A 15,170-nucleotide genomic window follows, 5' to 3' on the forward strand; every position below is an offset into this window, starting at 1 on the left:
CTTCAGCTGATTCCCTAAAGACTATTGACAGGTTTAACTTCTTTAAGCCACACATACCCTGCCCCCCTGCAACGTATGGACACAGAAATAATATCATTCTCTTTATAAAATAACCCATCCAGCTTATAAAATAGCTCATCAGTTTTTATGCATTGGTCTAAATTCAGGAGGAATTTGGATTGTTTGTGTGGAAGAGGTAGCATTAGCTTTAACTAAAATATAATACTCTGAATGTGATTGATTTGGCATGTGTGCTGGTCTAATTAAGTGCTTTCTGGAAAGGTTGTGTGTCCATCATCCACTTTCTTGGGTTTCCTTGTTTCCCAGGGAAGGGAGTTGAAGAATGAATGTGTCATGTGAAACCTTTTTTTTTTTTTTTTTTTCCAAGTGAACTCACATAAAGATGTTTTGGAATGTCAAAGCTTAGTTTATTGGCTCAGTCTTGTTACCTGTAAACTGGGCAGGACAAAAAAGAAGTTAAGGAATTGCGTACAGGGTGGGGAGGAGATCACTGTGACACTGAAGTTTGCTGTTTAGGGAGGAGAGACCTTGTAAAAAAGCTGTTATTATAACTTTTCCAAATTGAATGGGTGGTTGCACTTTGTTGATGTTTGAATAAATGCTGAGATACAGCTTCTGATATTTTTTATACTTGCAGTGGAGCAGAATGAGCCCATTTAATGGAAAGACTCATAGTTTTGTTTTTTTTCATTTTAACTTGCTGTAGCAGGACTGATCCGAAATCGTAAGTCTCTTTAATTCCGTATACTAGAGGCAATCTCTTGATTGCAACTCTTGGAGGATCAGCAATAAATGCATCCCAAATACCAATTATGCATTACTGCTTGTACTTGCTCATAAGTTGACTAAATGACTGTGGTAATATACGTAATATCTTGTACAATAGAGGTGTATTTCCCGCACAGAGGTGCTTAGAAATAATTGTGTATTGCTCTTTTCTCTTTCACTTCCGCTGTAGAATAATATTTTTTTCTCTGCTTTGGTAAGTTTCGTGTGTTGCCTCAATATAATTAATACTTAAACAGACAATATCAATGGTTGTTCCAGTAAGCCGAGTAGCTGTTGACCTAAATATTTAAAGCTTATTTTGGAGATGTGAGATGAAAGTATAACTTCCATAAATGAACTGTCAGCTTCAGTGTTTGAGACTTCTATTTATTTTCTGCTCTGTTTCTCACTGTGATTTTTTGGGGTGTAAATTAAAGGTAATGGCATCATTAGGAAGTGAAAAAAATGAAAATGTCATTCATATCTGTTAGGATAGTCACAGGTTTCCTTGTGCTGTTTCTGTGCACGTGTTTCCTTTGAGGCATTCATCCCCGAGGTTGGTGTGGAACATCACTGCTCATTCCAGTGCTTCTCTTATTTCTCCTGAAACAGGTGGCAACTGGCTCTAAACTGCGTCTGTGAAGCCCCAGTGTCCTTTTGTCTGTCCAGTACTTACTGCTGGGATCTTCATCTGGCATTTCTTGGGATGACAGAAGGGGATTTAGAAATGTGTACAAATATCTGAACTCTGACTTGAGTGACCCAGCTGTTGGAAAGACGCTGCAAACACGAGTCGCAGAGTAGGATTACTTTTAAAAGCATCAGTTGATAGCAGTGGTAGGTTGTACTGTATGTTACTTGGGGAAGGTACTGAACTGTGCAATATTGTGCTTGAATAAACAGGATTACATTTAACTTGGAAGAAAAAAGGAAGCATCTGAATGAAATGTTTTAGAGTATGATTCTAATACTATAGAAGAGGCGATTCTAATACTGTAGAAGAGGCACAGTTGCAGTTTATTCAGGTAGTTTATTCTGCCTTGGAATCAGGGTATAGGTAGCCATGATACAGGTAGTCTTCACCCTCTATAATGTTAAAGAAATTAATTCTGAATAAGGCTGATTTTTTTTTTTTTTTTTTTTGGAGGTGATGTTTTTCCATTTTTGTGGGGGTTTTTTTTGGCATTTTGTTTGTTTATTTTAAGAAAGATGTGTGTATGCTTTCAAAACTTGCATAGAGAGCTGACATTTCTGTATGAGTACTTTTAAAAGTCTGGCACATCTACCAAAGTGAATTGAGACAATAAATTGAGGGTGTTTGACAGTAATTATTTTTCTTACTTGAATCTGAATTTTGACTTGTGTAGTCTACAGAATAGATTCAAAATTGCAAAATTGTTTTTTGTCTCTGAATAATGAAAGGTATCCAGATACTGCCATGCACAGGAGCCTGAAATTACCATTAGTACTCTGTTAAACTGTATTAAAATCAAATCCATATATAAATGTGCAGAGTAGAAATGATACTGCATCTAATTGGCTTTTGATATTCTCATGAACTTTACTACTCTACAATTAATCAAATGTTGATTCTTATTTATTTAATAATTTTTGGTTTGAATTTTACATCGAATTGTATTACAAGGGATTTAATCACAAGCCTGTTGCTCTTTACTTCAATTTTTTAATGTATAGTGCAGGCTCTTTTAAAAATACATAAATGACCTTAATCTACAAAATGAATGTTCCCAGCCTTAACTAGTTACTGAAACATAGACTATCAGTGATATCATTAGAGATGTGTATCTTACTATTTGGGCTTCTTTTTGTTTGAGTCTCTTTATTTTGTTTTGTTTCTGTTTATGGATATGCCATTTGCTCATACTTAATTCTGGTTAGCCATGGATTTTTGGAACTCTTAATTTGGTATAACACTTTTCCTTTTTTGTGTTCTGCTACTCTGTATGTCTTACCATGCTGAGTATAAAGGAGCAGTATTTTTTTGCCAGTAAAAGAACTGCTTTATATAATCCCACATTAAAAGGTGTTTAGGGAATTTCAGCAGTATGTACTTACCTGGAACGATGAGCTAAACTGCACAACCTGCTTTAACAGGTTCCTGCAGTTTTGAGTGCCTGTCTTTCCTGTGCAGTAACACAGAGGCAGCTGACTGGGGCTGGCCAAGTTCTGCTACTTCAGTTGTAATTACCTAAACTTAGAGATGCCAGCTGTAACGAGAAAAAAATTAACTAGGTCTTCCTTGTCTATCTTCTGTCCGTTATTTAAAGTAAAAGCAGATTACCTCTGAGTCAAAAGTGTTTTTAAGATCTTTGTGATAGGGGAAATTGAGCCATGATGCTTTTGTTTTCCACTTGTGAGAGGTTTTTCTAGATATTTTCCCAAATATAAGCTAAAAGAGTACTGCTGAAGTGATCACCCTGAGCTGATAACTGTGCCCTGCCCAAACAAGCCCAGTGAATTAGTGTAGGTAGGAGCTTAATTCCTGTCTGCCTACCCATTTAGACGTGCCATCAACAGTTTGACTTGGGAAGCAAAGAACCTTGAATAATTTAATTTAGGTCATAAAAGTTTAAGCAACATCCTGTCTCAAAAAGGATACATATGTCTGGAGGGGGTAGGAAAAAAAAAAAGACAAAAGGGAAGCAGGAAGAGAGAGAAGTACACCAAGGCTGAGTCAACAGAAGCCCTTTGGAAAAGGGGAATTCAAGCCTAAGGAAACCAATATAGAAAGCCATAAAATACATCAGGCAAATGTATGGGGAGGAAATCAGAAGGGTGAGAGGTCTGTGAAGCAGATGGTCTACATTGTAATGTGTCACTTCACAAAAATAGGAAGTGAAATAGTTCCTTCTCCAATAGGTAGTTAAAGGACAAAAATATGTGGGGCTGTGGAGATAAGTACTCTAGTTCTGTGGAGGTGTCTTGTTTTGTTTGTTTGGTGGCGTGGTGTTTTTTTTTGTCCGTGAGAGGGAATCACTGTCACGCTTCAGGACATCGCATAAAGTGATACTCAAGCTGGTGCATTGAAATACAGCGAATTGTTGTGACCAGTTGGATATGCCAAAGAATTCTGGGAGAAGTCAGGGATGATGAGATTGTTCTGTTCCAAACATGCATTTTGCTGTCAGCGTGAGCATGATGAAAGGACCAAAAGAATAAGTTAGTTATTTGGCTAAAACTAGACAAGTTTATGAGGCTGCAGGGTAACCTGATGAAGCAGCAGGAGTGAGCAGTGAGAGGAGACAAGGACAGCGTGTTGGGCTAAGAGGATTTACAGTGCCTTAATTACTGTCTTACCTTTTGAAGCAAGGGGGCAGGACAAACACAAGTTTACAGATAAATGAGGACATTGATGTCGAGTCTAAATCCAGAACTGGGCAGCCAAATCTTAAGTACATGGAAGAAATTAGAATGCTTTATCTTAGTGCTTGTCTCCAAGGTATCAAAAAAAAAAAAAAAAAGGGGTGGGGGAAGCATATGAGACAATGGAAAGGTAGAGCATCTCCTGTGAACAATGAACACTCAGCGAAACTAAATCCAAGGAAAAGGAAATACTCCCACCCACTCTTTTTTCCTTATCCTTGTTCTCACAGAATCAGTGTTTACATTGAATAAGACATCTCTTTCAGAGGCCGCTGAAGCTGAGAACTCTTCTGAGAATTCAAATGATTTAAACATTTGTATGAGTGGCAAGTAGGAGGTGTTACAGTAAACATTTCATTTTTAGCCAAGTATAGAATTATCATGGGTTTGGATATCGGCCAATTTCAGAGGTGTGGTTTTTAGTTTTTTTGGTTCTTCCCCCTCACTCCCCTCCATTAAGTATGGAATAATAAATTGTAATCAAGTATGTCTAAATACGTTATCAACATAAATGGAGAAGCAAATGCTTTCCCCTTTTCTGATGCATGCTGTATCAGAAAATAGACAGATTCACCAGTACTCTCACCAGATTGAATGTTTTTCTGAAGTACAGCCCTACCACATGGGCAACTTCAGACTTGAGTGTCTGTCAGGGGTGATGGAATGAACATTTGTTTATTTCTTTTTAAAGAAATGAACAATGAAAGCAACCAACCTTCTCCCTGCAACAAACAGACAAGCAAAACCCCCAAATCAAATGCTTTGGTTTTTCTCTTGTTTGACTGGTGCTTGGGAAAGTTATTAGGAACTGTTTGTCTTATGAACATATGAGTATTTCTCTCCAGTGTTTAAGGAGCTGCTGTGAGGCTGTCGCATCAATGGAGATGGTGTCGGCTGTTATCTCTGTGGATATAAACAGAATTAAAAAGGAATTGCTCTGGCTGGAAACCGAACTCCCTTGGCAGTTCAAGTGCTTCCATGCACTGGTGGCTGTTGGAGCCACAGTGCCTTCATCTGCCCAGTTCTGCCTGCTTTGCAGCCGCTGCTGTCACCAGGGTAAAAGACTTGTGAGGAGTTGAGAGCTGCCCCGTAGCACGAGAATTTCCATCTCAAATATGCAAATAGAAATCTGGGGGCTGAGCACAGTCTGGTGTAAGAGAGTCAGTCCTGAAGCTGTCAAATACAACTATCGATTTGTTTCTTTTTTTTTATTAAAGAGAAGTGAAAGTCAGTTGAAATCAGGTTGGGCATGTTGGATCTCCTTGTCTCTCCCTGAGATTTTTTTATCTGATCTAGTGCAGATGGTGGCTGCTGGTCATGTCTCCCTCCTGTGGCACAGGGAGCTCCATAATTCATGCTTATGAAATAAATCTTTTTTTTAAATTTTTTGATGGTCAGGTTGGATCCTATTAGTGAGCATCCAATGCAATTAAATACTTTTTTAGAGGGGCTTTAAACTTTATAATGCACTTAACAAGTATTCTCTCATTCACTGTGTATTACCAGGGACATTTGCAAAGCAGTTTACATGCCTATTGCATTTATGGTGGATTAGTTATGTTTTTTTACCTAGAGGGGTATGTGTAAATCCTTGATGTGTGAATTCCTTCTGCAGATAAGTTCAGGTAGAAGCCCCACACTTCAAGGTCTGTATGTTATGGATGTAAAGTACTTGGGGCAAGGTGAGGCCCGTGTCAAAGTGTTATCTCAACAGATGTTTCTGAGGCTTGCGAAAGGAAGGTCCTTTAACTTGGACTTTCCTGCTTGGGGGACGAGACCTGTCTTTTATTACTGTTTGTGCTGAATTATGGGAGTTAATCATTGTTCACGTGTGTGTGTGCATTGAGAGAGAATGTGTTCACCAAAGGCAGTAAATCTAACTGTTCGAGATGTTTTCTTCTGCTCGGTGCGCTTTGTGCAATATTCATTAATGATTTTCCCATGTTAGGTGCTTTGAGAGCATTTTTAAATGCAGTAATCAAGGGTGACCAGTGTCTTACAAAAAATGCTCTTGCAATGTTTGGGTGATTGGTGTATAGTCTGAAGCACAGTAAAGCTGATGCGTGGTTGTACATTCTGAAATACAGTTACATCTATCAAAGCATTAGACATGACAACTCATACATTGGTCAAAGGCAAAATGCCCTCAGCAATCATATGATTTTCTTCATTTTCACTTAGTCTTCAGTTGACAATATTCAGTTTGCCATAACTGAAGGATGCAGAGGCAGGTGAGTTAAAAGAAGGTGCTGTTTTTAACCATTATGATGATGTAAAGCCTATAGTAATAGTTTCCACACACCTGGTGACCTTCAGTATGAGAACATCTATTGTCTGTCTCGGCCAGTGTCTTATCTAACTTCAGGCATCAGCAGCCTATATCAAAAAGGGTGTAAAACCTCTCTGCCAGACAAATGTGGGATGATCTTCCTCCTCATTCTCAATGAAGTTGTTTCATCATCCTAAAGAAGGGTGCTTTGTATCTCTTCTAAAGCTTGTGTTTATTTTCTTTATACACTTTGCATAACATGTCTATTTTTAAAACTGGCTTTTTTGTTTGTTCTGTTTTTGGTTTTTTTTTCTTTAAACCTATTTTTGTCAATGGTAATCTGAATGCATTTATTTCCCTCCTGAAAAGAATAAGTGACATTTTTAGGAATGGTTGAAACCTTTGACATTACATTTTTTTAAAAGTAAATGTTTTTATTAACTTAAATACAAAAATACTTGTAATTCAAGTGCTGTTGTATTTTTAAGAGTATTGATGCAGCTTATATAGCCTTATGTTAACAAATACAAAAATACTGCTTCTGCAGTAGAGTTCTGAAGAAAACTAAGACCCTGTTTAATATTTTTCTCTTCTTAAAATGGTTTTGGAGGCAACTTTTTCTTTTACCAAAGTCATTAAAGCAAGACATTTAATTTTGCTTTAATTTGCCAAAGTAATAAAAACTAATTTTGGTTGTAATGAATGTTAAAAATTAGGTGTAATAGAGGAAAAATACGAACCTGAGAAATATTAATTGATTTTTTTAAAGGGTATTTTTGTTCTTGTTTATTTGTGGTCATTTGGAAGGAAGTATGCACTTTGTCTCCTGCCTCCTGTGGAAGGCTTTGAGTATGCATTGCTTGGTGCTAACTTTTTTAAAGCGTTACTTATGACTGACGCATCCTGGTGTAGTTTACTCTTCCCGCTAGTGACCTTGAAAGCATGTCTGTGCAATAATTGCTTATTGCTGGAACAAAAGATAGTTCTGTCTATGATTTGTTTGAATTCAGGAAGCCGTGTTTGCCAAAGTAAAATCTCGATGACGCAACTATGTCAGGTTTCAGCAGCCACACCTCTGCTAAGCAGTTTCAAGTTTTCAGCTTTAACCTTTGTTCATAGTCATATTCCTTTTCCAGCAGAACATCTGAGGTGGTTTGCTTTCTTCCTTTTGCACTGAAGCTGTGCTAAAGAAATGCCAAGTTAGAAGGAAAAGCAGCAGCAAGTACTGTTGAGATTTCCAGCCCTTCTGTGCTAAGGCAACTGGATGGTAGCAGGATAAATGGACTCTCTTCCGGATCATTGTGGTAAGGTTGACACACAGTATTCTCAAGTGTTGGATGGCATAGATTGTGTGGGTTTTGGAGAATAGGATTTTATAATGAGCTAGCTATGCTCGATATCTGAAAAACAATGCAGAACACCATCACTGAGCTCCAGTTGCCTTCCATTGTGAAGGGATAGTGGATCCAATTAAGTAGGTCCTTCTTCACTGCTGTAATGAAGTTTCCAGCGTGGCTCTGAGGTATTGCATTAACATTTGTCTTTGATATTGGTGTTTAATGCAAGAATACATTTCTAATGAGCCAAGCTGCTGAAAGTGCTCCCTCTAGGACTGTGTGAATATCGTTTTCATTGCTTTATGATGAGGATTTGCCTTTCTGTAATTATGGATTTGTAAGAATCCCTTCAAAATTAATAGGTTTTGGACAGCAATTACAGTTTTGAAGTGTATATTGCCGTTAATGTGCCGAGTTGGTCCCTGTGCTGTGCCGGCTGCATATACTGACCTCTACTCAGGAACAAGTCTTTGGCGAGTGCAACTTCTCACCGTTATCAAACTGCAAGCAGGCATTTAATTACAAATTAGCTGTTTTAACTGCTTTGGGGAAAAAAAAAACCCAGCAGTGTTTTCAAATTAAATCCTGAAGGATCAGGATTTCAAAAGCAGATCCGTTCATTTCTGCCTGGAGCCATCCATGTTTATGTGCATGCGTACACACGTGGCTTTTAATTATCAAATACCAAAGTTTCGTACTGAGATTTCTGAAATTTGACCCTTGGATGCAGATTCTAATTTTTGTTAAGCTCCAAAGTGCTTTAAGCATCATGTTTGAATGTTTTCTGAGTGTAGAGGGCTGAAATCAAGAGTCATGGTCTTGGAGAGCATTCAGAGCTTTGTTAATACTGCTCCCCAGTCAGATGCGATGCCAGGGGTCAAATCTTTGTTTACAGCAGAAGTAAATGAAGCAGTCATTTTACAAATGACGTGTGAAGAAATGATAGTAGTGGCGTGTGGAGTCTCTCTAGTCTGTTTGTTGCTGCATTCAGCCGTGCCTCGTCTTTGTCCTGCCTGATTTACTGCCAAATTATGGGACAACTCCCAAAGACCATCACTGAGAGCAGTTTGTAATCTTCTACCATGTTGAGTACAATACCCCATTCATCATCACAGCCCACTGTTTATGAGTTAAAATGGGCATGCAGAACTCATAATTTACAAAAATAGACTTTTTTTTTAACTCCCTTCTAACTTGCTAATACTGTTGTGTTTCTTGCTCTCCTGTGCTTGCTTTGTGACAGGACTTCCAGAGCTGATCAGCACCACTCCTTTCCTAAGTCTCTTGGAGGTGCTTGGTGAAGGATTCAGGCATATTCTGTACCTTGAGAGACTAAACTGTACTTTCCACTAGGCACAGGCTAGGAAAATGAATTTGCAAGCCCAGTTTTTTGTTTGTTTTTTTTCATGGGCATCACTTTCCAACCGATGCAGTGGTCACCAAATACTGAAACACTTTTTTTTTTTTTTTTTTTTTTTTTTTTTTTTTTTTTTTTTTTTTTTTCCATTAAAGATTCTAATGTGGCTACTAAAGTATTTAGCATGGTTTTTCATTAGGGAAAAAAACCCCAAACATTTCCTCGTTGAATGCATTTTCACCCACTGATATATGCAGACTTGCCTGCTGCAATACAAATAAACATCATGTGTTCGGTGTAGTCTGACAGTGAGACTGGGGATGTGCAGGGAGAATATCTTCAGCTTTACTTGAAGTAAAGTTATGATAGACACGAGACACCTGAGATCCAGGTGCTCAAGAGCAGTTTCTCCTTAATGATAAACAAAAGAAAACTGTGCGTGCCTCAGAAGAGGCTGGGGGACATAAGTCCATCAAGAATTGGGATAGTTGTTCAAGTGTTTCACATTTATTGATAGCTTCCTAGAGCAATTTTTTTTTTTTATCTCTGCAATATGCAGGCTTCAAATTGAAATGAATTTTAAAAAGCTTGCTGGATAAGGCAAGAGGTATACAACAGCTGTTATAGATGCAAAAGGTCTTTCAACTTCCAGGACTGACTAACTGTTGCCTTCCCCTTGGGCCACAAAGTAAGTGGTGAATGCTAAAGTAATGTGAAAATGGGATGGTAAAAGATTCGGAAAAAACATGAAATAATCTAATTTAAGAATGTTTTAATTGAGGCTTGGTTTTGTGGCTGCGTTTAGATATAACTGATACCCATTCATTTGGTATGTGATAGCGTCTGAGGAAGGGCTGGGATGTGCAGTGGGATTTTTATGCTTTATTAGGAAATACGTAAAATTTAGAGTGTTGATAATTGAGTACTTAAAGTTATTCTATGCAGAGATGAACCTTTTACTTGAAGACAGATTTACGTGATATTCACAGCTCGTAAATCATTCTTGCATTGCCTCCCTGCTAGACTATTGGCAGTAGAATGCATTTCTCAAAATATGCCTGTTTTCAATTAGCTCAAGGAAAGTTCTCTAGTTATGGAAAGAACATCCATCTCTATTACCTGTCCCAGGAATTAACACCCAAATGCATTTGCCTGAAGATTACCAAAGCTTACTCTGTGTAAGTGATGATTAGGGCTGATGGCTGATTTTTAAACAGGAGAGGCTAGGAAGATTTAACCCAACTGCCTTTGAAATGTTTCTAACCCTGAGATTCGTAGCTGTGATGGGTTGTGGAACAGCTCCTCAGAAATGGAGAAGTGCAGCCCAGAGCATTTTGGGCTTGTAAGGCAGGAGGATTTGGGAGAGCCAGTGTGCTGTGAGCTGGAGCTGTTTGGGCTCTGGTTCAGGGGCGTAATGGAAAGGCAGGATTCTGCCTCGCTCGTCCAGGTTGCTCTGCTCTCCTGGGCTATTGTGCTCTTTGTTGGTTTTCCCCTTTAGCAGCAGTTTTCCGTACACTCTGTATACAGCCTTCCCCTGTTTCATCTCTGGGCTCAGGCAACTGGGAGCTTCTTAGATGTGTTTTATTACGTCTTCTCTGAGCAGCCTTCAGACGCCCTTGCCTTTTGTTCGCAATTTGCCCACTTCATTGTGCTTTGGTTACAAAAGGTGCTTGTGTCCATGCCATTACAGATCCCTGCAAAACACAGTTTGTTCTGTGCTCTCACAGTATTTCTTGCATGGTGAGTTCCACCTCTCCTGCATCGACTTTGTTCTCTTAACTGAAGAAAAGGCAAGGGACACTGCCAACTTTCACAAAAAGCTTATTTTCTTCCAAGGAGAATTGAAATAGTTTTAGTCTGTGAGTTTTTCTATTGAAAACCAGATTTGTGTGAACTGGCGTACTTGGAATGAAGAGTGCCCATTAATGTGGTCGATCCAAAATCCCTTTTTGAAGGCAAAGTGGGTGATCTTGATTTGTGTGAGGTTGCCAAAGTAAATGTCACTTGAAGTCATTGGCTTGCACTTAGCTGGAACAATATACCTGGCTTTTAAATAAAGCTTTTTTTTTCACTGCCTGATCGTGGGTGAAGAGCTAATTTATTCTGTTTTGCTGCTAGTGAGCGGATTTCTAAGGTACTGACTTAATTAGAACAACTATTCTGTTTTTCCAGGGAAAGAAGCGTTTACTTCAGCACGTACATTTCAGTGTGTAAAATGACGAAGAGTCCGTGTTTCTAGGAGCATCTTGTCAGCTCCTCTGGTGGGGAGGGCAGGTTGCTTGAGAGCATGTGTGTGTGTGTATACATTTGGAGAATCTGTGTGAACATATGTCTGCTGTTCCTACAAAGTGAGCATTTCCATAAATTAATATTGTGACGAGTGTCTAGATTAAAAGGATGCTGGTGTGTGTTTGGGTTGGTAGGGCAATGCTAGGCACCTAATAATTTGTCACCTTTTCTTCGTGGTCAAAAGAAGTGGGTCGTTTTACAAAGTGCGTACGCGGAGAAGAATGCCCTCTGTGCCATTGAGACGTTGTTCTGCTGCTTGTTGTGATGCATTGGGGCCTGGTGCTCAGGCACACAAAAGATAATGCTAAGGAAATGCTTTCTGTATATTCTATATTGGGAATTCTTGACATTTTTGTTAATAGCTCGTAAGCCTGTGTTTACGAGACTCGAAAAACACTTTAGAGATCTTCACCGTTTCTGGCCGTGTCAGTACAAAACTGGGCTTTTATTAAAGGCTTAGTGGGCAGTTCTGAAGTGGCTGTAGTTTTATCATGTCCAGAAGTGCTCAACAAGATGTGTTCTGATCACTGTACCTGTTCAGGGATCTTTGTCTGCTGGCATTCCACGTGTCAAGATGCAAAATGTTCTTTAGTAAAATTAAAAAGAAACTGACTGTGGGTTTGGTTCAGTATTTGGAGGAACAGCATCTTTTTATCATATTTTTCAGCTGGAAGGTGAGAATGGGAGAGAGGGAGGAAAGCCTTGGCCATGCTAAGCTGACCTGTGTAGGTCATGGGTCAAGGGGTACCAAGTACCATTTTTGTCCCCACTTTTTAAATTTTTTTATTAAATATATCTCTGGTCTCAGGCTTCGAAAAGCTCAAGGAAACTAATGCCCAGTTTTTATGGATTCATGTAGTAGATGCCTATCCCTTTACTGTAGGGCTTCTGGAAATTGTCATTTCTTCTTAACTTGCATAATAAATTTTTAAAAATTTGGGAAGAGATAATTTATTACTTAGCTAATAGGTTCTTTAATAAGAATAATATGTTTCCCTTTTACAAATGCTTTTATGCTCTTGACTATTGCATCCTTTGATGTAACCTTTTGCTTGAAAACCTTAAACTTCCAAAAACCCACAAGGTGAGGCAGGGATAGGAAGAGAGTATTTTAAAGTGAGACTTTACTTTGTTCTTTATATTAATGCTTATAAAATACATATGATACACATATACAATGTGTATATATTATATATAGAAATATATAAGGGTATATACTTATTTTAAAAGATAAATAGTTATATATGTGACTTTTTTGCCAGCTTACTTCAGTAACAAGAAAGAACGCCTTTGGTTGGTGTTAAACCATTTTTGTAGGTTTGAAGAGAAACATTAGGGTTGCCTCTAGCTTTGAGGAAGCCAGGGTAGGGAGCAGAGATGCTGTGTCTGAGCAGTGCACAGGTCAGAAGGAAACACCACCATCAAACACAGGGTGTCATTTGTTTCACCAGGTTGTTGTACTGCCAGTGGTCAACTCTGCTTCAGTTTTAATAATAGTGTTTGAATTGAGGCTAAAAACTGAGAGTTCCTGTTCCTTTTGGAGTTTTACCCTTGATTTCTGGGGAGGAGAATGGGGGAACTGCTGGAATAATTGTTGTGTCTTAGTATTTTGTTGCTGTCAGAAGTATTTTCTAGAAAAAAATTTTCTGAAGGATTGCTGTGTTATCACCACAGCCCTAAATGAAAGTTGCTTAGAATGAGTGTTAAATGAAAATGCTACACAGGATCATCAAAAATAGGCAGAGCTAGCATAGTGCTTTGGGTTGCTTTTCAGACACAGATGATGCTCTTGAAAAAGCTCCTTTTTTGTGCCTTCCAGGGAGTGATTTTTGAACTTAAACATCCTGTCTCTTCAGGTTGTTTGGATAGCTTGCACAAGCTTGAGGAGGAGAGAATTGATGCTTTGTGCGTGAGGAAGCACTCTGTTTAACATAGTCAAAGACTAGCATGTGCCAAATACAGAAAAGCCAGAGAACTGCTCTCAGTTATTGAGGGCTTATGTATTTAAGAAGGGGGAAAGTGAATAAAAGGAAAGAAAAAAATCTTGGTGGTTATTTATTTATTTGTTTGTTTGTTATTTTTCCCAGTCCTGACTGATTGACTCTCTGTTGCATACATAATCTGTGAAAAGGAAATAATCCTAATGGGCTTGTTGGGTCATTGGTTTATGGGCCTGGCTCCAAGAAACCTTGGAGAGAATAATTTAGTTAAAACAATGATACTAATCAGGCCAAGAGGGAGATGTTCAGCTGCTTCACTGATAGGATATTGACTCTTGTCAATTCTGTCTCCCAAGCCCACTAAGCAGGGGCTTCCTGGTGTTACTTGGCTTTCCTGCTGGCACATGAGAGCTCTCTTTTCTCATGAGCTTTCTTTTGTCTGGGCTGGCTGTGTTTGCCAGGAGCCAAGGACCTGTGCATCCCCCAGGGTTCAGGCTGGAAGGCAGAGCATCCTCACCGAGGTTTCTGGATTTGAGGTGGTGCTTTTGGAAACTCAGTTTCCTCAACTCTGTCTGCCAAATCCATCAGTTGAAGGATGCTTCATTATGTTGGTGGGAGAAATAGTGGGAATGCTGGTTTAGATTGAGTTTTAGATGTCAGTGTACTTGAACAGTGGTGGTAATAAACCCCATATTTAGCTCCGTGTATCTAAAGAAAACAATTTATATATCAGTTTTCTGTGAAAACTTTCAGAGTATCAAGTGGATTTTTCTTCTCTTCCTTACTGCTATGTGAAACTAACAGCTTTGCTCAGGATGAGTCTTTTTGGGGGGTCAAGGGGGCTGGGGTTTGTGTAATTGTCACATTTGCTTTTGCCTACGTACAAAATTAACTTATCGTAGTATAATTTCAAAGCTGGTTTATAGCAGGCAAGAACATGTTGACATGGTGCCCAAAATAACCACATGTCCCTTTGAAGAAAGAAAAGAAAGGACAAAATTCTTGTTAGCAAGTCTAACTGCTTTCTTACAAGGCAGAGAAAGCTGGTTAGAGAAAAATACTACTCTGAAGAGTTTTGGTTAGGTTGTATATTGTCCTTATTTATGCCTTTCCTGATAAAAAAATCCAGCAAAGTAACACCACTGCTCTGCAAGTAACATTCTGTGAGACATCTCTAGCTCTTCCACTAAAAGGCAAGGAAAAAAGAAAGCTAATTCCTGCAGTCAGAAAGTCTTGATTTATTTTTTTTTAAGCTCTGTATCCTACACAGCTACTTTTCTTTGTGTGTTTGCTTCCTTTATCAGGTTTTGAACAGTAGAAATGTGATATAGAGGCAGATGACCTGCAAACAGCAGCACTTGAACATGAACTGAAATACAAGGGGATATTAACTTTAGGACTGTAGTTTCAGGTTCTTATATGCACATGCTATCTATTTTAATATTCCAGTCTAGCCAGAGCTTTTCAGTGAGGTTTAGACCACATCATTCATATGCAAGAAAGAATAAGGAAAATGAAGTAGGCTTAATATATTTGTCCTTTCAGGGTTGTTTGTTTGTTTTGTTTGCTTGGTTTGTTTGGTTTTTGTTTGTTTGTTTGTTTTTGATTGACTGTGAGCCTGCCATGTCGCAGGGATAAAAGTCATAATCAGTTGTTCAAGTCAAGAGCACTTTCCTCCTTTCATCGCTCATCTTGCTGCTATAGATTTAGGAGCAGGCTGCTGCTTTTTAAATGGGGCGTGTTTGCCAGATGGAGAAGGCAACTTTTTTCAAAGGTAATAATTCCTCCAAAATGTTACAGGATAT

At 38.7% G+C, this 15,170-nt stretch overlaps 1 protein-coding gene across 2 annotated transcripts in view; it reads left to right on the plus strand.

Moving 5' to 3' along the window:
* EML4 (EMAP like 4) overlaps positions 1-15,170 on the plus strand; it is a 148,919-nt gene that overhangs the window by 26,240 nt on the left and 107,509 nt on the right. The window contains exon 1 of one of the 2 annotated variants that reach the window (XM_040058238.2): positions 7,626-7,746. The exons of the other annotated variant lie outside the window; for it this stretch is intronic. Coding sequence (XP_039914172.1) covers positions 7,722-7,746 — 25 coding nt within the window. The 5' untranslated portion in view covers positions 7,626-7,721. Of the gene's footprint in view, positions 1-7,625; positions 7,747-15,170 lie in introns of those variants that run through there. 2 annotated transcript variants of the gene reach the window in all.

Source organism: Hirundo rustica, chromosome 3 (genome assembly GCF_015227805.2).
Source record: "Hirundo rustica isolate bHirRus1 chromosome 3, bHirRus1.pri.v3, whole genome shotgun sequence".
In the NCBI taxonomy this organism is placed as follows: Eukaryota; Metazoa; Chordata; class Aves; order Passeriformes; family Hirundinidae; genus Hirundo; species Hirundo rustica.